Raw genomic sequence first — 24,611 nt, forward strand, 5'->3', positions numbered from 1 at the left:
TAAACGAAAACAAAATGTAGATGAAAAGTCTTTACATTTTAAAGAAATGGATTAGTTCCTGTATCACACGAAGCAACACAAAACACTTACAAATCGGCGCTGATGGCAGAGTGTAATTTCCTAATTACAAAAAACAAAAAGATATAACGAAGACTAGTCGCCATATGACCTTAAATTGTGTCGGTGCGACGTTAAACCCAACAAAAAAAAAGTAACGAAGACAACTCTGTTTACTTTTAAGTACCATATTTGGTTTTAAGTTGTCGAAAGTTTTATTCATTACTACAGTGTATACACAAAATGTATCCTCAATCATGTCCAATTCTATCCCTCTATAAGGTATCCACTGAAGGAGGTATGCGATTGTCCGTTGATAATATTACTATCACTCTGATCTATATGACGTACCCAAACCTCGTCACCTGAAATAACAAACGTGTTGCAACAACCCGTTATCAGAGGAGGCGACCGCTATAACACGGATTTCTGTAACGCTGTAGAGATTCTGTGGCCAGACACAACATTAGATTTTCGCCATCGTTAAATACTAACAAAAGAAAATATTTATCATATAGTGCTGTCGCTAATTTCTGAGACCACAAAAAATGTTGAGTCCATGACAAATAATGCTTAGAAATAGGATGTTTTATTGATTCAAATTAAAGTTTTTTCCAAATCGAAGGGAATTTTATGACAAAGTACGCTAAATCTCACTGTATACGTGAATTTTTGTCGTTTATAAATAGTGTGTAAATAAATTTGCATCAGGAAACGAAACGTTCTGTCTCATCAAAAAACTTCAATATAGATTGAAATGTTTAATGAACAGAAAAATTATAAACAAAACAACGTCTGCATCAGTAATTTTACGATTTTAAAAGTAATTTAAATATTTATAATACAATAAAATGCATTATAGATTATGTATACATTTTGGTTAGAATGTATAAATTCTTGTGGTTAATTCAATTCAAAACAACTTCAACACGATATTGGATTGGTGGACTTTTTTCTAGACATTTTTCATTTAAATCAAGACTGGAAAACTTGGTCGCATGCATGTATTCTGTAATACCTTGCTGTAACTGAAAAGCAGTCTGTTTCACTAGCATTGGATTTAAACTGATGCGAAGTTTTGTAATAAGCTCGTCAGTTAGACCACATCACAAATCACACAAAATGACTTTCATTGTAGGGATATCGTATGTTTTTAATGTTCTAACATCTGATTAGTTGGTGCCCGAACCATGTAGGACAAGGGTACTATCGTATCCTGAGCGAGTCTATTGCTTTTGTATCATGAAATAATCACGCTATTCAAGCATTAAGTGTGTAAAATACTATGAATGAGTATTGAGGAGAGTTCAATTTACTAAATGTTTGGATGAACAGTCGATGAAACAGTGTGGTAAGGTGTGTTTTATGTGAGGTTTTGCCCAATACTGAATACTATAGGAACTCTAAGGAACTGACTCTCCAAGACAGGAAATACTTAAGATATATTAAAAACAAAATTAATATATTGTTATCAAATGTTCATGAGATGGGAGCGAGGAAATGTCAGTTTTGTTTAGGTACTTATACATATTTATTTCCCAAACAGTAGACATATACACTGACACATAATCATAAATTGAATATAAAATAACTCAGGAAAGGATAATAATTGAAGGCAAGTCTTATAGAAGTCTTCTCCTTCGCAGATAATTAACTTAAAGTTTAAAGCAAATTTAATGATATACGACTTCTTTCATGGCGCCGACGGACAATGTATTTATTGCTTTATTTGCCGTTTTTATGTTAGAACAGGAGTTAAATGTTTATTTAGTTACCATCGTCCTACCGGGCTCGGGTACTATCCACTCTCTCGGGATAACACGAAAATGCAAGCGTTATTTCTTCCCTTACATTTATGTTGATACGTGTTTTTATGTATTACGAAAACATTATACCTTTACTTTTCGAGGCGGAACCCCCATTTACAAATATATCTGTTAGCGGCACGTGTTCTCCTTGTTGTCACACCTATTCTCTCCTGTGTAACATCCCTTGTAAACAACAATCATAGCACTGTTAGACTTGAATATATAGAGTAACTAATTTTACCTGCTTTAAGGTCAAGAGCAACAACGTTGGTTCCCATGGTGTAGTAACTACTATCTCCTGACTCCGTCTTTGCCACTGACTCTCCGTTCTTCACTATTTCCATGCCCGTATGTTTTCCGCCGGGAACCAGAGTAGCAAACGTGAATTCGTAAGGGCCGTCAACTGGAGCTGTGAATATCCCATGCCGTGCATCAAAGGAGTTGCCGATATTTAGGTTGATCTTGAAATGAAAGTAAGTACATAAAAAATGGATTAAGGTAGATCTGGTCTCATACATGTTAGATTGTCATTTAGTAGACTAGTGACTATCGGCAGATTACGTATTTCCTATGCGATCTCGGCATTCTACGGCTTTAGTCATTTACGTGCTGAGATACATTTACGAATCACGTGACGAGAAGACGTAATAATGCGGAAATTGACAAGTGTCATTACGTTTCCACTAGCTAATGCTAAAAAAGAAATCATGTCATGCAGGAATGTAATGACAAATAATTACTGTTAGACCCTAGAATCACAAAACTATTCAGACAATGTTACTTACGTAAGTTATATCTTTCCTTATCACGCATATCAGGTAAACAAAGCTATAAATCTCAAAACAGCAAAACCGATGAAGCGCAGACTGGTACAATACAGGTTGTTGCGTAATATATAAGAAAGTGTGATAGAAGAAGCTGGAAAACATGGTAAACCTATAATCGCTGTACAATGTTAAGTCAGACATCGTCTTACTTTACGGCTACACCTATCATCACGGTACAATCTTAATTCGGATATCGTCATTTACCTCATGTTTACACCTTTCATCCCGTTACTATGTGAATACAGACATCGTCATTTACCTCATGGTTACACCTATCATCAAGGTACGATGTTAATTCAGACGTCGCCACCTACCTCATTGTTACACCTGTCATCACGGTGTAATGCGAATTCAGACCTCGCACGGTACAATGTGAATTCAGACATCGTCACCTTCCTTACGGGTTTACCTATCATCACGGTACAATGTGAATTCAAGCATCGTCACTCGCATTACGGTTACACCTATCAACACGGTACAATGTGAATTCAAAAATTGTCACATACCTCATCATAGACAATGGCTTGCTCTTTCCCCAATGTTGCAATGTTATTTTTCAGGGTGACAGAAAACGCAATGGGTGCAGCTGTTGCCGGGCAACCGCAAGTCGCTGAAAAATAATCGATATTCAAAACTTCAGACAATTCATCAACGATAAGTTTATCTTTGTCCTTCAAACTAAGAAAAAGTTGTTTTGATGTTTGCAAACGTGTCTACAATATTAAAACTTAACTATATGTCACGGAAATAAAGCTGCAGTACAGTGTGTGCATGGTGCACTGCACGTTTAATCAAAACGAGCTTGCTCATCTTTAAATGGTCTGTCCAAAACAAGTGCCTTCCAGACATAATCAGCATTAATTGTTGGGCAGTACACTGTAGATGTAGATGAAGATGATGTAGAATATCCTAAAACATTTGATAAGCTATCAAACGACAGCTGTAAATAAGAGCCCGTGTCGGTCGTTCAAAATCTATCCGTATTGTTACTCGGTGTGTTTTATGGCGATGACGGCTGGTAAGGTGTGTGCGTGCGATGTGTTGAATGTTTACTCATCTCTAAGAAACAGATTCCTGAAATCGTTTTGCATGGCTGCAGTCTATGCTTCCAAGTGATCTTCTTATAGATTGTATTAAATCAAGTGCATTTCATAAAGATAAACATATTTCAATGAATTGTTTACCCTTGACATATGTGGTTTTAAAATTATTTATTTTCTTCTTTACAACGATTGACAACAACTGTCATTCTTGCATAAAAACTACTTTTCTCACTGGAGAAAAATCGTGTGCAAACAAGACAATTCACGTGCTGTTAATACCCGATTTTTCTTTTTGAAATGCTTTCCCAGGGACGTATATGTATTTCTGCGCAGATTGACATCAGGTATCTGCGTCTTGTTTCTTTCATAAAAACCTCCCACGGGCTTCTGCAGACGTTAATACACAAAAAAAAACCTGTATTATCCCTAAATTGAAACCCAAAGAATGCCCCTTGAATTGCATTTCACATCTGCATCCTATCAGCAGACGTAATTCTCTATCATATATAATTACTACATGTAGTTTAATGCATTACGATTAAAATTCACATTATTTAAATTTAGCGGTTAAATTAAATACTTTGAAGAAGATAATGAGGTGTAAATAAGATGGTAAACAATTTCACCGTTCTGTCGAATGGTAGTCAAGGTAGCAAGTTCTTTCTCCAGTAGGTCTGCTTCATCCTGCAGCCGTGCTCTAAGATTGCTCTCTTCTGCTACCAGCGATAACAGAGATGTTGATATATCTACAGGTAAGTCTTGAGAATAAACCTGTAAGCGAAATAGTGAAACAATGTCCTAATAGCGAAATAGTCAAAAAATAGCCACAATAGCGAAATAGTGAGAAAATGTCCTAATAGAGAGATAGTGAAAATAGTCCTAATAGCGAAATAGTGAAAAAATAGTCACAATAGCGAAATAGTGAGAAAATGTCCTAATAGCGAGATAGTGAAAATAGTCCTAATAGCGAAATAGTGAAAAAATAATTCTGATGTAAATGGGTTAATGCTGGCCTGAAAATTGTCGTCTTTACTATATGGCATAATACAGACATTGCTGTTTTAACAGGTCGATTTGATAACTTTGTAAATTCTGATTTAAAGGCTTATCAAAAGGATGGAATGATATTAATGGATATAATTTGTTGACAATATCATTGGAATTCATTAAAAACTATATACCGGTATAAACTCTAATATAAAGGGAGGAGGAGAAACCTATTTTAGTCTGCAGCATACATTTCTAGAACAAATACATTTTCAGAAGGTAGTCTACTAGTGTTTCGAAGTAGATTTTACCATGACAAAAAAAATGATGTTACTCAGGACATTAAAGTAGGAAAAAAGTAAGTAAATTATGATAAATCCCTCATACACTGAACAATACGCTAATGTTAATGATATATCAAAGTACTTACATATCTCACGACGCAAAGAAAAAACAATACAGTTTTTTCCATTATGAAATATTAGCAAGGATGATATCACAAAAATGCTCGACGTTATCTATCTGACCCTGAATATGAATAGGGGAGTTTCAATAAGTACTCTTGTTATTGTGCATACATGGTTTTGATAGTTTTAATATAACTGAACATGGAGAACAATGCCATGACTTCCTTGTATAACTTACAAAATATGTTTGTAGTAAGGATAACAACAGAATATCAAAACAACAACTTTATTTGAAACGTTTGTCAGTGAACTTTTATAGTCCCTCATTAATATATGCAAGATAAGAAAATAATTACATCTACCATATTTAGAACGAAACGAGATAAGTTTTAATGTCGACATATTAACTTTAGAAATTGTAAGATATCATAATCATAAAGCTTTAGCTTTTAAATTCCATATGTACTTTTCTTGATCCCGACTTTAACATGCTTCATCTTACCTCAGTTTTAACTTTTTTGTAAGTATTTTTAAACCTACAGACGCGTAGGGGGAACATGTCGCTACCTCAAAACAGAAAGTGAATAACTGTTTTTATGCCACTCAGTTATCCACTTTTTTAGGGTAGGCGACGAGTTATGGCCGCGAGAAATAAAAAGAAAAAAAGATGAAAAACTGGTTAGGGGGGCCTCTCTCTTGGCCGTGACATCATGAAATGCAAAAAGAATAGTTTAGGTATGTTTATAACAATGAAACTTGGCCTTGATGTTTGTTATAGTAAGACCAATGCCTTGACTGGATGAGGGATTAAAGAACTCTTGTTAATGTATCAGTGAATTATTTGAAATCTTGCCTTTTGAAAGCTTACATACTAAATCCAATGTTAGTATCTCACTCGCATCATATATGGGGGTTTGGTAGGGGTCAGCAATAATAATAATAATGATAATAATAATAATAATAATAAAGATTTTATTTAACGAGGGAACACATTTGAACAAGCCATTCTTCCATGAGGCCCTTAACAATACGTTCATTACACAAAATATGTCACAAAAAGCATGTTACAAAGAGCAGAATTACCAATAAGCAAAACTAAATAAAATGTATATCGATGTGGCAAAACCAAAGTTGTGTATATATCTACCAGGCACAATATAAATGGTACTCCAGAATCCTTGACTGCTGTAAGTTTATCAGGCGAGGAAATTACTAACAGTTCTCATGAAAAATTACTTGGTGTTAACATTGACTGCACACCTACTTGAAATATTCATAATGATCTTGCTCTTAAAAATGCAGTTCCCTTTTGTACCTATTGTCACGCTTAAAACGCTTTCTGTCTTTAGAAATGTGTAATCGTTTTTATAACACATACGTTTTACCTATTTTGACTACTGTTGTGTAATTTTGGGAAATTGTGGAATTGTCTTAGAAGATGAATTAATTTGTTTTCAAAAGAGGGCTGCTAGAGCTATTCTTGATAAAGATTTTGCCGGAATTCTTAGGCGGTGCCCGATTGTTTATTCCTGCTTATGTGTGTGCGTGTGTTTGCTTGTGCGTCTTTTTCTAGTGCGGTGCCCTACAGTGTTGTGTGTTGTTATATCTTACTTGTCTGTTTATTAATCGTGATTAAGGAACGTAGCATTCCCTTTTGAATATCCATCCTAGTTCCACTTTCCCCTTACCCCCCCCCCCCCCCCCCCACCCCTTCCTCCTCTTTTTCTATATTTTGCATAAAATTAAAATGTACTTCTTGGAATTTTGAAGCAACCCGTCTATAATATTTTTCCGTTACAGCTTTTTGTTGTGGGCCTATTTTGCAATTGCGTGGCTCTGTGGCTGTGTGGCGTGTGTTTCTGGTGCTCTGTACTTCCGAGAAATCAAATCTATCCTTACCTTTTGAAACTACATTGTTACATTGTATTTAGAACTAAACTGGATGACCTTTCCCGAAAGCGTTAGTAAACTAAAAAAAAAACAACAAAAAAAACAACAGTTCTCATGTATAAAACTATATATGGCATAGCTTCTGAGTATCTCAAATATCCACTTAAATTTACTTCTGATACAAATAAACATTGGAAAGTTCATTGTTCAGTGACATGGCGACATTATATATTGACACATGTGAAGTAGAAGAATTAAATCATCTGCAAATAAATCTGCAGTAGTATGTTCTATAATAAAAGGTAAATCATTCACATAAATCAAAAACAAAATAGGACCCAAGACAGCGCCCTTTGGAACACCTACAGCAACGGTTTCAAATTCAGGTTTGCATCCAGAAAATGTAAGTGTATTGTGACCGTTTGTCTAAAAAACATGTAAACTAAAGAAAGAACAAATAATCAAATTTCTAGGACTTCTTGTTTTCCAAACAGCATATCATTTTAATAAAATAAAGTTAATGACACAAAATCCCCGATCAACAAGAACTGCCCCTCTGTTTTGTGAAAAAACTTGTTTACTGTTTAACCAAGTACAGTTAAATGTACATATTTACATAAAGCACTTATTATTCTAAAATTAAACCATAAAACCAGATACAGTGAATAATTAGCCTCATCTGCATCATTTGACCTCATAAGTGAACGAAAAGCACTAAAATTAAACAAATTTACCTTTTTACGACAGTGACGTTCATCCAGAATCATTAGCTAATGTAGTTGACATTCAATTTAATATAATTTATCAAATCAGTGTTTCAGTGCGGTAAAGATATGCATAAATCACTACGTTAAAACGTGCGTTAACGCTTTGTCACGTTGAAGACGTTATATGCATGCAATTGTTGTTCAATATGAATATTTAATTCATTTATAATCACTGAATCATGAAATATATTTCAAACCTATTCATCAACACGGAAATAAGAAAGATCAGTTCATCACTCTATTTTCATTCCTCTAATTGGATATATCACACAACGGTAAATTAAAACTTTCTTCTATCTGTCATCTTTTTCTTTTATTTGCCGTATAGAACATTTAAGTTTTACTATTTCTTTTATAATTTATTGAAGTTGACAAAAACTTTTATTTGTTAACTGCAGTTAAAATAAAGTATCCTTTATCCTTTCCGTAGCGGAAAGTTTTTGAAAGGAATGGTCCGATTTTAGGCTCATCTTAGGAAAATGTATTTAAAAAAGACAAGGAGAGCACGGCAAATAGGATGAGTTATTTATTTTAGCAGTTTTGTACCTATTTCTTATATTCTATAACTGAAGAAACATTGGTCTTCCGTAAAGACCGTGCTAAGCTATTACTAGTTAATCAATAAAACACTGACAGAAACTAAAAAAGTGTGCGGACATCACGGAAACGGCTGCTGTAGCTGTTCACTGTCGATATAATACATCATGTATCATATTTTGAAAGTTAGTATTGTTAAAGATCTCAGTTGTCATATTTTTCGTATGCTTTCATTTATTTTGTTAGCAATATTTGTGTGAAAAATAATTCCTTTTAATAGTATTTTGACCAACGCGTGGATTATTAATATTAACATGCATGTCTATGACTAGTCAAAACGAAATGACTGTTTAATAGCAGTTTTTTTCTAAAACTACGGAATTAAGGAATGAGTAATATCAAGTCTGCAATTTAAAGCATTTCTTTGCTATTAAACAGTCATTTCTTTAGACTGCTGCTCTATGGAAGAGTTGTAAGGTGCTGCCGAGCTATTTAACCAGTGGTAATTAGTTTTATACCCGCTGCTCCAACTAAAATATGAGATTATTTCAGACGAGACTTTAAGCAACAGTTCCAGTAATGAAGGCTTAAGAACCAGAGGAAGCTTCTCGAATTGGAGCGCCTCCTTTATCTTGCAGTATCTTTCATGAATTCTCCAGAATAAGCCTTTGTAAAAGTGTAGTGTAACTAAATACCTGAGACAAGAACATATGTTGAGGATCCACTGGGAGAGTTAAAATCTTTGATAGCTGAAACTTCTGACCTTAAATCGTTTTTAGAAGAAATTTCCAATAGCAGCATCATCTTGTACTTTTATCAATATGTCAGATAACATGACTTAATTTTTGTCTAGGCTTCCCCCCCCCCCCCCCCTCCCCCTCCCACCCCCGCTCGCAAAACATTATATCGAAGCCGTTTACAATGATTTATCTCTCAAGCATTGAATATTACCGACATATTTTTTTCCTTGTAATATTTAAATCTTTCGTTTGGAGACATTTACAAGTTATTATGCCAAGATTCGTAACATGTAAACTATAATCATTTTACGCATGTTGATCGGAAGACAAGAAAGGACGATAACCTGACGGATTTATCGTCTCTGTGTGTTCAGGACACGAAAGGTCGACACGACTGTAGACTTGAAGTGCCTTCGTGTGGTTAATTTATACCCGTGAACACGGAAGCAAACGAATTGTCCGTGTGTCCGTCAATAAAGTTTCGTTATACTGCGTTCTTACAAAATAGCATTTTTCCAACTTTCGGGTCATAGAGACTTCGCTCCAAAGACACTAAGATACAAAATAACGAAATGGCAGAATCCAGCCCAAATACACTTGACATTTGGCTGTGTGTTACAAGTTTGAACAGAAAATGTAATATAAATAATTCTTATAGCTAAGCCATATCAGGACAAAATAATGCAGGGGTCAAGTTGTTATCGTCACATGGACGTCATGTGTAACTTTAGCTCTTCATTAATATAGTTTATGGAATATTTATTGACCTTGTAATGAAATTAAGTTTGCAGTAACGAAGTACAGCGGAGTAAAAGCAATAACTTTATTCATTAGGTCAGTAAGTTATCTATAAACAGTAGGAACCTACATATTTATATGAATATCGACCGAAGCTTTAGTCGAGGTTGACATTCATAATCCGAAGAGTGAACACTTTATATTACCCTCTCAAAAATGCGATATGTATTTTTTTCATACCTAAAACATAATATAAAAGGGTTTAACATTGGAAATCGACATAACGGGATAAATAATTTATTGAAATAATCAGTAAAAAAGAATATTTATACCAAAGATGTTAAAAATGATACCAATGAAGACATTCACATGCCTAATAATTAACTGTTGATGCCCGCTCAAAATATCAGCCCTACATATATTGATATGATATTTATTGTGAATGTTATATTAAATATTACCCTTTGTTGTCGTATGTTTAGGTTCTTTTTTATTCGCTCTTACATTCTTTTAGGAATCGCTCTGTTTCATTAAATATTTTCATGATATTCAAACTACTTTTATACGACATTTGTTTCTCGAAGCTAGTTCTAATATACTAAAATGTTTTGTCAACTTGTTTTGAGTAAACTAAACGGTAACAAAGCGGTTGGTATTTCATTCTCGGATGTTCATTTTTTCCATAAGCGTTCGGAATACCAAAGTACAGAAAGTTACAATCTTAATACAGTTAAAATTGTAATCGTGAAACCTGAGTCTGATTGCCTTCACATAATTACAGAATACAGACAAGGATGACTATCCAACAGGGAAAGCCACGTTCTAAAAACGCAGACTCCCCAAACGTAAACCAGCATGCGGATGCGCACAAGACTAACACACACACGCACGCACGCACACACGCACACACAAAGTAAACGCACAAGGACAAAATGAACAAAAAAAGGAACACACTGGGGCACCGCCTTGGAATGGTCAGTGGTAAAACCACCACTGGGGAGCTTAGACCGGTTAACGGTGCATATAACCTCACTCTTCCCTCCCCCCGCCCCCTCCCCATCGTGTTCCAAAGTCAACGGACAGTGTAAATAAAAGTTATCCCCGTCAGGTGAAACTCTAAAATACGCACAGAAGGCATGTTATGTAAAACATTAAAAATGCTCATATATATATATATATTATATATATATATATATAAATGCAATCCTTAAGAACCTAAAACGCATGTACTCATTGCCTTTGCAAAGACAGAGCAACGAGGGAAACACCCTTAAGGGCCCGACGAAAGAAGCCAAAAGACAGAAATCAAAAAAGCTCAATCCCGATATCGATGGAATTCAAGAACTGCCCATCATAGAGTCTTCAATCTGTTCCGTCAGACACAATCCAAGAGGAAAGCATAGCGTCCAACTGAAAAATGGCTAAACACCAAACATGCTGTGTGTCTCAAAACAGTTGGGTCATAACCTCTTAATAACTTCACTAAATACAATCGGAAAACTGCCATGACCCAAACACGAGGTTTGTAAACTACATCTCCGTAAAAACGGGTTTTGATATACCTTGTCAAAGAAGTGTCTTTAAATTGCTGTTGTATTTTATAACCAATTCTGAATTACGATACTAGTATTAAAATTTAGCAAAGTATGTACGTAAGTTTTAATAATGGTAGCCCTGTTGAAGAAGCTTATTTGTAATACATTGATTACGTTAATTGAAATCCTCAATATGACTACACGCTCTTGCAAACCGAATTAACTGAGAAATATATATCCCATAAGATGTTGCCTGGGGAAATCCCCATCTAAATGGCGGAAATTTACAATACTAAAATTAAAATCATCCCTCTTGTCATAAATTTTGGTATGTATAAAATTGTCGTAAATAGAGAGATGTAAATATAGATGTAAATATAGAAATGAAGCAATAGTATCTATATAACTGCAGTTCCCGGAGATAAATAGTATCCTCCAACTGAGCAAAAAACGGATTATCCATATAATACCATATCATCTAGATAGCGTGATGTTTTATCAAATGCAGAAATAATGTCTGCCTGTGTATCTGGAGAAAGGCACAACATGAAATTATAAAAACATCTGCGACAAGGAATGCACAATTTCCTCCCATGGGAATACCAATCTGCATTCAAAAACCTGACGAAAATATTGTTCAATAAAAAGGAAAGGGCTTTACAAACTTGGTCACAGATCCACATAGTATAATTTTTCATAATGCAACTTGTAAAAAATGCCTTGTCGAAATTGCAAGCGAGAAAAGTAGCATTTTCCCTGGCAAAAGTCTTTTGAGTTAGGGCAGTTAGTTTTTCATTTATAAATTTATTTGGTAAAGTGGTATACAAAGTAGAAAAATCGTATGTACTGACAGGAGACACCTTGTAATTATTAATTCTAAATTTATCCAGGATTTCGCCAGAATTTGTACAGACCAAAATATGCTTTTACCAGTTTTCGTATACTTTGTCACAATTTCTTTACACGTGGGTTTTTACAGCAGTAAGGCATGATGTAAATAACATGGAAATATTTGTAGTGTTACAAAAGCTTGAATTAGCGGTAAAACGAGCTTTATATATTTTTATGTAATTATGGAATCCAGTACATGGTTGGAAATTTAATTTGCTGGTCATCTATACGAACTTTCAAATTAAAGACTTCAGTGATGTGATCAGTGATCAAATTTTGTTCAACAGAAGTATATAAGCTTTAGTACTATTTACTTCGTTTCGTAAAACATTAATATAATGTAGGCGCCAAATGATGATAATATTGTTAGCCGCCTTGTCTGCTGGAACTAAAACATACTTAGAATGAAATTCTTGGATTTCCTTTTAAGATGTCTTAAAGTAAACTTTAGTTTAGGTGGAAGTAGACGCTCATTTGTATTATAAAACTGAATACAGGAATCGACAATGTTTAAGCTATTACGTTTCCAAGACGACAATGCATTGGGGTCAGCATTTTCATGTCAGCACCATTTAACACAAAAAGTTTCGATGGATTCTGCAATCTGACCATAACATGCATCAAAGTAAATATTTGAAGGAATTCTGTATTTAGGCCCTTTAAAAAGAAATTACGAATACATTTGTCTTTGATGATATCAAAATTACCAGTGATTACATGGCATGCATATGAATTGCAAAATTTAGAGGTTTTTTTTACATTTACAGGAAGTCGGAGTATTTGTATGTACATCTAGGTCTGAAACAATTTTATAGTAATTTAATATATTTCTTACAGGAGTTTATATTTAAAACAGATAATCGGAACTTCAGAGTTCCTGAAATATTTAGGCACAGAATCAATAAATCGTTTATCCCGAAATATACTAGGTACATCGATGAAGTCAATACCTTTATTCATAAAACATATCTTAAGGAAATGTCTGTCATGGTCAGAATGAGTGTCAATATGTGGACGGAGAATGTGTTGTGTATAACTTTAAATAAGATATGATATAGTGTAACAAGGATCTGTTTGAATAACATACTTGTCCGCTTCCTCGTGTAGTTTTTCAGAGACTGAACAGATAAATATGTGAGACAAAAAAGCATTGAGTGCCTACAAGATTTTGAAATAATTAAATCAAGGTCTGCAACAGACATTGACTTTAGATTTGTGCGTCTCATTCCAGGAGATCTAAATTTACGTTTCGTTCAGCACGACATTTATGCTGTTTTAGTGTATTGTTTAATTTTTCAACTTGATCATTTCGGGCAGGGTGGTTCCAATACTCCAGCTTTGGGTATTGTTTAACCACCCCTTGGATATGGTGCTTGCTTTTTGAATTTTTCTTTTGGCAGTTTCTGTGATATGCAACGATCCTCTCTGTAAATTTTTCCAAGTATGTTTAGTTCTGTCCATTGTTTTCTCGCTTAAGGCACAGCCATTATTTTATCTGGGGACCATACGCCGCTTTTCATGGAATTGCACTCTGTGCATCTTTGAAGGTGCCATGTGCACCGTCGCGGATGTCTCTAAATTACATTCTGGTACTTATAACATGTATAAATGTTGAGTTCTGCTCAACCCGGGGCTAGAGGGCGTGGACGGCAGCTTGCACTTCCACTACCGTCCATGAACAGGCTCAATCAAACCGAGCCTGCAACATTTATGCGTTTATGTCGTGTTGGACGACCTTTGGTTTTCCACTTGCACGATATATTATATGTGGTATATTTTTCTATTTCCTCATGCCTAGAGTTATTCCGTAAACAGTTTAAAGACATAAAGACATTCCAGTCCTTTAAAGATACTTTCGTCTTCGAAATAATTTATAGACTCTAGGAACATAATCAAGAAAATGTATGAATATGATTAATATGGTGTAGGAACATAATTTGTCGAGTGTTTGAGCATATTCTATAGTGTAGAAAGGTATATATAAAGCAATACAAATATTGCTGTAGTAAAAATTATGTATTGAATAAAAGCTACACAGAATGGTTCACTGTCACGAAAACCATCGTCAAGGGTGCTGTTTGATACCTTTGCAACCATCGTCAAATGTGCTCCTCGGCACCAATGCAACTATTACAAAAGTTGCTGTTTGACACTTGCAACCATCGTCAAGGGTGCCGTTTGGTACCTTTACAAGCATCTTGTAGGATGCTTTCTGACACAACCCAAGTGCAACCATTGCCGAAGTTGATGTTTGACACTTGCAACAATCTTAAAATTTGCTGTTTGACAGCATTGCAACCATCAAGGATGCTCTTTGACACCAATGCAACAATTGCCAAAGTTGCTGTTTGACACTTGCAATCATCGACATGGGTACTGTTTGACACCCAAGAGTGCTGCTTGACACACAAAGGTGCTTTTGACACCATTGCAGTCATCGCCAAGGATGCTGTTTGATACCAATGCAGTCGTCATCAAGAGTGCTGTTTGACATTTGCAACCATCATCAAGGGTGCTGCTTGACACACAAGAGTGCTGTTTGACACACAAAGTTGATTTTGGCACCATTCCAATCATCGTCAGTGGGGCTGTTTGACAGATAGCTATATAAGTATTCAGTAATGACTTAAATCAGTTAAAAGGTGGGACTTACCACAAATTTAGCCTTTTGTCTATTCTAGTCGAATAAGGTTTACAACCTTGTATTATAGAAATAAAGAAATACCCAAGGCAATATCGTTTCCACCTGCGGCACACCTGGGTCCTATTGTGAAAACTTATTATGGAATTACAATTTTCAGCTGACACATTTTAAAGATACCACTATAATGTGATATTATATTGGGAGTATAAAAACAACTGAAATTTTCACAATAGGACCCAGGTGTCTCCAAGACATCGTACAAAAGTCTAACAAAAGTGTCTACAAACTGAATAAATGCATACAGTGTCATAGTTAGCTTATAACAAATATCTTTTTTCATGCTGGTATCCAATTTAAGAACAAATACACAGGAAAAAAAATCACTAGAAAATGTGTCACTGCTCACAATTGTTTTGATAACAATTGCCGAGCTCCTGTATTAACTGAGCATGGTCGAATCAAGTTGTCAGTGTACTGATACTCGAGTGCTTTCAATAAATATGACAATATGTACCTGGAGAAAGTTAAGTGATTGATAAAAACCGGGTTCGAATCCCGGTCCATGCACTAGAAATTTCTGAGATGCTCATGAGTGTCTCCCACCTAACTAAGAGGCCTTACTGGTTCTTCCCAGGAAAGACGGTTTTGCGTGTATCAGTGCTATACACCGGACACGTTAAAGAACCATACTGCCTATTCGCAAAGAGCTAGACTAAGTTGACCGTGCAACCCTTATCTAAAGAGAATTTCTCTCTCTGTGTTCTGGGGGCTTTATTTCACTCTGTCCCTCTGGCCAGATCACTCTCTGTCTGTACTAGTAAAGGATGAATTTTGTGCCCTGTTTAGCTGCGTTTGTGCTATTATGTAAAGCGAAAGGAACGTGTTTATCATGAAAAGGGTGCTATATAAATCTGGTATGATAATAATAACAATAACTGACATTTCCGAATATTTTACAGCAAGAATACATATTTATGCTCATGTGTCTTTAAAATTTTCAAGTTTCGCTTCAATGAAGGTATAGTAAAAAGTGTCCAGATTGATCACCCCTTTAGAATCATGTTTATGAAATGCTTGTAATAATAAAGGCAAAAAAGTATGTTATCGTTCTTCGGCCTAGCTTCTCCTAGCCCCTGATTTACACGTTTACAGTTGAACTTCATGAGGCAAAACATTGGAACACAAGCTTTGAACTTTAACTTAACAGAGACCATCGAATTAAATGAAGTTCATGCAGGCTCAACTTCTATAATAAGGAGAAAATAAACACATTTATAATGACTACCATTTCAGGGAAGAAATATATTTTCAGAATATACATGTGTCAAATTGCTTCATCATTCAAATACTGAAGATACTAATTTATGTATAAAACTATTTCTGCTCACAAAAGAAATGCTTTTGTTGCTGGTTTTTCATATTATAAATCTGTATCGTAACTATAAAATTGTCAAATAAAATGAGCCGTGCCATGAGAAAATCAACATAGTGGGTTTGCGACCAGCATGGATCCAGACCAGCCTGCGCATCCGCGCAGTCTGGTCAGGATCCATGCTGTTCGCTAACAGTTTCTCCTATTCCAATAGGCTTTAAAAGCGAACAGCATGGATCCTGACCAGACTGCGCGGATGCGCAGGCTGGTCTGGATCCATGCTGGTCGCACACCCACTATGTTGGTTTTCTCATGGCAAGGCTCAAATGACTTGACACGTTAAAATGTGCTCTAATTATTTACCATAAAAGTGTAACCTGTGTGATCAATAAAAACACTTAAGTGTGTTTAAATTTTAATGTACATTGTATACATTTTTGGAAGAACAAATATATGCTAAAATTGTTTTTACATAAATTAGATAGAATTTTAAAAAAGTGGTTTACGAATTTAAGTATTTAAAACTAAAACACACGTGTTACATATAATAAAACTAAAACATGCGTGTTACATATAAAAAAACCTCGACCAAAAACAGCAACAGTTAATCACTTATTTTTGCGGACGAGTTGATTTCACTTCGCATATAAATCAATATATGCCTGTTTCTCGTCGATTTGAGCTTTCTCATCGATTCGAGCCCTTGTGTTTTAGTAAAATTCATGCTCGTGTAGCATGTTCTTCCATCAGAAACTTTTGTCATTTACATTTTAAAATGCCTTGGAAAATATTTGTCATGAAACCACTGAAAAATTGAGTAAATACCTGTTTTAATATTTTGCATCAAAAATTGCTTATTTCTAAAGGAAATTACATAGTGGGTAATATTGTGAGACCAAATTAAAATCAACCTGAGCATATTTCGACTGTTGTAACGAGTGAACAAGAAGTCAATCTTGATGGAAATTTGCTTTATGGAAATAGAATATGCAAACATTAACACTTAATGACCTTCCAAACAAAGGGCTCGAATCGATGAGAAAGTTTTAAAATGATGTGGAGTTTGACATCCTTCAGTCTCGTGCAAAAAAGTACATATAAAAGATGATAAAATTTTAATTCTTATTGCCCATTGTTAAATGCAAGTATTTTTGTAACAAACAAAAAATATTTAATTGAACAGGTTTGCAAAAATATGCACAACCCTAAAAGATTTAAGAGGCTCAAATCAAGGAGAAAGCAGCATACAACGATCTGAGCTGTCTGAGATTTAAAAGTAGTATATCATTTTGTAACTATAACGGCATTTCTTTTGATAAAAATACTTTTTTATAAATTCCGTCTACATTAGAAATGAAGCAACGGTTCCTCAGGCTTACTTATGGTAGACTATATTCCATTTAAAAAGCACTAACAGACTCATTGCCATTCCAGGAGGAGCTGTAAGAGATGAATAATAAACAATTATTGTTCAATTCTTACACGAACTATATCACAAATCATCGTATAAAATCGATGTAAAACCTGACATTAATTATAATGATATATAATAATTCAATATCTACAGGAATGCTCTCCGATTTGGAAGTTAAATGAATATTATAATTATCAAGATATGAAACTCCTTCCCAATGTGCACACCAGTCATACAACACTAAGGTTATATGTGCTGATAAAAGAATTCATGAATAATTTTTTGAGCAAAAATCAACGCGATCTCTTTCAAGAGATCAACTCAAAAGAAAGTATTGTACTTTAACTCTCAGTAAATGTTGTGTAATATTTAGTTTAAACAATGTAATATGCAAACGAAGGAGCAAGGTAGGTGAAATGCGAACATTTCTGATTTGCAAAATTATTCTTGAAATAATGAGTCATCGGATGCATATTGAACGACGAAATGAAAGTTCTTTTGATGAGAGGCATACGATTGTCATTCGAACCGCACAATGAGAAAATTAACATAGTGCATTTGCGACCAGCATGAATCCAGACCAGCCTGCGCATCCCTTTTCGTCACTACATCACAATCCTCACCCCCCCTTCTGCAATCATGGTACCTTCCTTGCCCTCGATCATGCACCTTTCCTATATGAGCCTTTGCTCTCATATCTGTTTAAACCAATCTCCATGTCCTCAATTGTAGCAACTGCCAGTATATCTGCTTTGACTCTTATCGTAATAGCGGTATTTTATCCTTTTATTTCCTAGCTATCCTGTCATGGCTGATCTCAATCTGACTGTCCATGACCTCATCGATTCTTTTCAGTCTGTACCTGGACATACGGGTGCTTTTTTTCTCCGCGTGACCATCGTCATGCCGCCGCCTGTCCTCATCTATTATTCAGCGTCACTCTTCCACTAAATGCTGTTACCTCTTTTTTGTATTTCTTCATGTTTCCCGATATTGTCCTCCGTCTCAGCCTGCTTTCTTCTTTATTCGTGCACTCATTCCTGCAGCTCCATACCTGGTAGACACATATTCTTCCATCATCATTCATTCAAAACAAATGATTTTTGTTGATTGTAAGTTAACCAGTCTTTCAGATGATTGTTAGTAATTTTAATGGGAGGATAGTACAAGATACAGAAAACGCTCTAATTCCAGACGATTCCCTTGTTCTGTAGCGTGCCTGACGTAAAGCAACCATACATGAGACTCTTATCCCAACGTTAGTTTTTTTTTTATTTGGAAGAACGTGGGCTCGAACTCACTATCCCTGGTTTCGTAGTCGGACGGTGTTACAACCGCTCTAACTGTACTACCCAGTCAGTGTTAAAGTTTAATATCGATGGAATGTAATTAAACTCACCACTTTATTTAAATACACTGTCCCGTTAATTAACTTAATCAAGACAGTCCAGAGTCCTATTATGGAATATAGACTTATTATTACAATTTATTCTGACATGGTGATAGATCCAAAAGGTCGCACACTTGAATAAAATTTTAACAGCTATAAAATACAATAAAACTTTTGTGTTCTTGGTGTTACAGATTGAAAATAATTTTAAAAAGTCATATACGTTTGTATACTTTCTAAAACATATTTCTAAAGTTTCATTCGTAAAAGTATATAGATCTATTGCCTTCTTTTCTGTTTGTTATTATGCCACACAGGCATATCAACAGATCAATAACCATACAGTCAGACACACTCAGAATCTCCGAATTAGAATGTATAAGATCAAACTACAATTATTTCAATTAAAATTTATTTCAGATGATCAATCTTATGTTAACATCTTTATGCAATTCTGAACTTCATCGATCATTTTATGACATTTACTCTTTGATGTATAAACAGTGGACATTTTCCATTGTTAATATAAAATAATTGCTTTTTTGTGAATTTAAGGGTTGTTTTAATTATATGCGGTTAAAAATTAAATGTTCTTGCGAAAATGCAAAATATTCAGAAAACATTATTGTTTTTTTTTTTTTTTTTTTTTTTTTTTTGTCAATACTTTCACCAGTAGATAAATAATAGATAACTAGATATATCACTTATGATCTGGTCGTTTCATAATGCCTGGAAATTCTTTCACTTTATTCTAACAATCATGTGTCTTAATTTTGATATCAAATGACAAGGCAAATTAACTATAACGGTCAAAAAGCACATGTACGGTACGACTAAAGTTGGGATAACCGTCTATAAAGATTGAAAAACTGGAGAAAAATAGTATAAAACATTTGATGATAAGGAACTTAAATGTTGTGTTAGAAAAAAGTGGTCAAAGTTAAAAAGTGCATGCAGATGGTGTGCAAAATGCTTAATGTAACGAATAAATGGACCTTATGGTCATAAGCAGGCCTCTAGTTGTTTCTACACGATATAAAATGTATGCATATAATTTGTGATGAAATGTTGTTGCACGTTACAGATATGTTGGAAAGAAGCCTCACAGTTATATTGACCATTGCCATATCAGCTCATGTATATGGAGCAAGCATTGGCACAAGCAATGGCCAGCAACCTACAACACTTTTAGACAGTGTAAACGGGATTGTCAATGAAATAAAAGCGCAACAAGCTGCTAGCGATACAGGTATGAAAACTTATTACTTTTGCATTGTGTTAAATGTTAAATTGCTAATAGTTTTCTCGCTGCTTTGGCTGTCTAGTCAGTAAAAAGTACGCATCTTATGTGTTTGCTTTAGAGAGTGCGTTTTAGGGTGTCGGTCTGGTAACGGCGATGCCGTGACTTTGAACCCGACCAGAATCACCACTGTGCTCTTCCTTTTTATCTCATGGAAACAAGCACTTTTTTTCTCGGACAATTCAACTATCAGAACAGCAGTCTTGTGTATCCCGTGTGGTATCTGTAAAATGTCCCTACGTAAATGGACTCACTATTGTTATATTTTCTGGTCCATTGGGATCATGGATAACATCAATACTTTGTAATACAGAACTCCGCTTATTAAGCCCGTTGTACTTTCAAATCGAGCTAAATTTCAGGTGTTATAATTGTATTGTTCTTATACATTGCGACGCGACACGTATATGACAATAAAGGGTGACTGCCTTTATTCTGCAAACACATTCTTAACAAAACTTTAATAGATTTACAAAGTAACTGGATATTCAGGCCAAAGTCTCGATTTCTAGAGGTTCTGCTATTTTTTCTGTGTATGATTATCTTGTAATGACTGGACTGTCTCTATATTTTCAGCAAGAGGAGACCCGAGGACAGGGGAACGATCTGAAACTTATCAATGACATAATTGTTTTGATTTTATATTCTTCAGCAAGTACCACACCAGAACCTGCACCGGGTACTCTGAATGTGTGTGAGATCCTATGCCCAAAATGGTGTCAGAAAGTAGAAGGTTCGGAAAGAAACTTTACAGACTGTCATTACAAGTGTGGAAATGTGTGTAAAGAAAAGGTAAACTTGAAATGATATGGAAATCTGTAAAATATTTTATATGTACCTCCTTATTTGTGTTTCAAAGCATATTACCTTTTAAAAAAATAATGGACAAATTATCGTGTTTATAAATGTACTGCACAAATATCTATGTGACGCAAAGATATATATACAGTTTTAATATCCGTGTACTTACCACTTGATCATTTTAATAAACGACGATCTTTTAATATATTAATCACTGGGTCGTAGATATAGATTATGACAGGGGCCATAAGTCAGACGCAAAATATCAGCCATTATTTAGAAATAGCAACAGTTTACAAGGCTTGAATATAAGATCACTGCGTAAACAGGTAAGTTAGCAATTAAATATATATGTTTGTCCTAACCGTCAGAAATAATTCAACAGCATAGAGATAACTAAAACTAATTTATTGGGAAGCGTCCAACTTTGTTTAAATACTTATCATTAACCGTACGACTATACATTGGTAATTACATCAACCTATGACGTCACCTAATAACCTACAACGTTAATTAATAACAAAGAATAATAGGTTTGAAAAGCTCACACTTATGATACAATGAATATTTAGGAAGTTAAAGAATGTTCATCCCAAACGGTGTGATAAATAAAATTTCTTAGTTTTGTTTAAAGGAAATGTTGACCAGGCTGTAAGTTACTTCATGCTCTGACTAATCTATTTAGCACGAGTTCCTCAACAGAACTATGGCTTCTATCACAATCGGCAAAGCAATGGTAAACGTTCTTGAACCATTAAGTGCAGACCTATAATTGAGACTATTACGCTGACGTACTAGGTCAAGGTCCCCTCTAACATTGTTGAAGGCAGTGATGGTGATCCTCAGCTATAAAGGACAAACTACCAGCCAAGACTATTTTCTTCTCTACACTGAATATTTATGCATATATGACTATTCAATTAACTTTATACTATACTGAATTAACTTAATTACGTACATGTTTTGAACAATACCTCTATGGAAATATTATTAATCCGCAACATATTTCAATATAAACTGTATAGTTTTACCTATTTTTGAAAATATAACAGCGTACGTACTATTGTCTGTAGTATCTAAAGCGTTTGTCCCTGATGGCATTTCATTTTAGATATTTATGGTCTCAGTAATCTAAAAGAATGTCTGCTTTTGTTTTGATTTGCTGCGTTCTACGTTTATACACGAGATAAAATTTGACCAGCCTTATTATATAGATTTGTGTGTTGTATGTGCGAATACAACATATTACTTCTGTTCTGTTCCCTTATGAGACAAAGTGTCTGAAACAGGTCTGCCATGCCAGTAGATGAACAACGATTTTTGTTATAGACGATATCTTAAGATGTAGAGATGAAAAGAATGATTGGGATAAATTCGATAAAAGTCTATTTTGTTCCTTTGATGAACGATCGAAATGTCAACAAACATGTCAAATTGACTTGCAGTCAACACAGTCTAAATGCAAAGGGAAAACTTATGTTGTTTGACATGAATAAATACTGTGATTCCGCTGTTGTCACGAAACTCCTAAATGACATAAGGTTTAAAGAGGAGTCTTTAAGAAATAAAAAGGTTTATGGTGCAAAGATATAACAGATATCTCATTTACATCAACAAAGATATGCCAGTATAATATAGTCAAATTTTATTGCTTAAAATTCTATTTTTTTTGTTGCATCATTTTTTTTCACATTTAAGATATGCTTATAATGTGGTTTACGTATTTAAAATATAATAATTTAAAAATGATAATGTTTCACTGACTAAGTAACTGACGGACTGACAGCCTGTATGGTTTCTTTTCAAGACATGGGTTGACAATCCATTCATCGGTAATACACGCTACGAAGTTGTGCCCAGTGAGTACGATTTTGCTATGTATGACAAAAACCAAGATAAAAAGATCTCAGTTGAAGAGTTCGCCAGAGCTGAGGGCATTCCAGCTGATGAAGCCAGGGACCTACTTCACTTTTCAGACTTCAACAGTGAGTTTGCCAGAATAATACTTTTATTGCATAAAGTTATTACTTGTAGGCCAACCCAGTTGCATAATCATATCTGTTTGGACGTGATGTTTGAAAGTCACTCATATTTAAGTTTTCCTGTTATGTGGTATTTATCTGTATGTAATATGCAAGTGAAACAAAGAACCATGTATACAGTCTAAAAGATATTTCTTATTTTTCGTCATCATTGCTATAGTCGGTTTAATGCTTTTTAACATCTAAACGGTTTTTTTCTGCAAATATCTTTACAGTTCAACTGTGTTTACTTTGGTGTACCTACGTACAGTTAAAGTGGCTAAGTTCAAAAACAAATTATAACTCCCAAGGCAAAACGCTCCAGAGGTCACAAAACAGTACTGGCTACCATAAGCCATATAGTTGCCCTTGTGACGTTAGAGATTAATTCAGCAATGTATGAAATATTAGTAATTCAATGTGAAAGGAAGAAAAAAAAGCAAACATGCAAATGTAAACTTTTGTGATTATCTAGTCACCATCCGAGTAAAAATATACTGGACTGTTTAAGGTGTGCTTAACCCTTCGGACTCAACGCAATGTAATTCTGTATTTAGATGGTAACTTACTTATCACAATTTATTCATTACATTTTCTCTGCTTCTAGAGGATGGATTCATAGACATAGATGAGTTCCAAGGAGGGCCAATAGTTTTCACAGGTAATTGTGTTCAAATACATTTTTTCTAATGAAATATCAGATCTGTACTATAAGTCTATTCATTTTGTTGGTCAAAAAGGATGATAGACAGTATTATCTAAAGGTTATAGGTCATGTATGTTCATTTTTTTTATTCTTTAAAATGGCTTTTTACATTTTATCAAACTGACATTTTTCTTACTTTTCTATTTGAGTATTAGCCGTGATCTGCCCCAATATAACTTCACACTATACTTTTTATGGTTTCAGTACAAATGGCGGCAGAACTGAGCTCAATTTCGAAGAATGGCAACACAGTAGTAACATCACCATAATATACAAACACCTCTTGCATCTATCTAAAATTACAATGATTTTAACAAAGACGATAAAGGGGGAGTTAAATCTTCGGTTTCAAATTACTGTCTTCATAGCAGAGAGAAAATAACAACAACAAAATGTCAGTTTGTACTTATCATTCCTTCTCTAAACTACTCCCCCTTATACCAGCTTATGTAGAATTCTGTTTTAATAATAAAGAGTTTTATTGTCACAAAGTTATCAAAATATTGCAAGTTTACTTACATTCCAGAAATACGCGATTTTTTGTTTTTTTCTTTCAGACTGTATCTATTTATGGTTCTAACGTGTCTGTCTATTGTTTAAGCCAGGATGAATTTTCGCAAACAAAGTAATATTAATATCTTCTGTTTCAAAAGGGAAAGTAAATAAAATTGTGTTTTTTTTCGATGCCGAGTTTGTAGTCATGTTTCTTAAAAGGAATGCCCAATGAGCTAAGAAG

At 34.6% G+C, this 24,611-nt stretch overlaps 2 protein-coding genes across 3 annotated transcripts; one reads left to right on the forward strand and one right to left on the reverse strand.

Moving 5' to 3' along the window:
- Positions 1-229: 229 nt before the first annotated feature.
- LOC123530615 (complement C1q tumor necrosis factor-related protein 4-like) lies at positions 230-7,896 on the reverse strand. Of its 2 annotated transcripts, none has more exons than XM_053521509.1 (5): positions 7,754-7,896; positions 4,362-4,506; positions 3,199-3,302; positions 2,107-2,326; positions 230-422 (listed from the first exon to the last, which is right to left on the reverse strand). In XM_053521509.1, exons 1-5 carry the CDS (start codon positions 7,784-7,786, stop codon positions 325-327), a joined length of 600 nt encoding a protein of 199 aa, XP_053377484.1. In that variant the 5' UTR covers positions 7,787-7,896; the 3' UTR covers positions 230-324. The 2 variants fall into 2 exon arrangements, with proteins under 2 accessions (XP_053377484.1, XP_045167330.1); XM_045311395.2 differs by lacking the exon at positions 7,754-7,896 and adding an exon at positions 5,153-5,301.
- Positions 7,897-7,921: 25 nt separating this feature from the next.
- LOC123528970 (uncharacterized) lies at positions 7,922-24,559 on the forward strand. The gene is made up of 6 exons (XM_045309088.2): positions 7,922-8,061; positions 20,132-20,296; positions 21,000-21,139; positions 22,956-23,133; positions 23,777-23,830; positions 24,080-24,559. The coding sequence occupies exons 2-6, from the start codon at positions 20,134-20,136 to the stop codon at positions 24,142-24,144; spliced, it is 600 nt and encodes a 199-aa protein (XP_045165023.1). The 5' UTR covers positions 7,922-8,061; positions 20,132-20,133; the 3' UTR covers positions 24,145-24,559.
- Positions 24,560-24,611: the final 52 nt, after the last annotated feature.

Source organism: Mercenaria mercenaria, chromosome 13 (genome assembly GCF_021730395.1).
Source record: "Mercenaria mercenaria strain notata chromosome 13, MADL_Memer_1, whole genome shotgun sequence".
Taxonomy (NCBI): domain Eukaryota; kingdom Metazoa; phylum Mollusca; class Bivalvia; order Venerida; family Veneridae; genus Mercenaria; species Mercenaria mercenaria.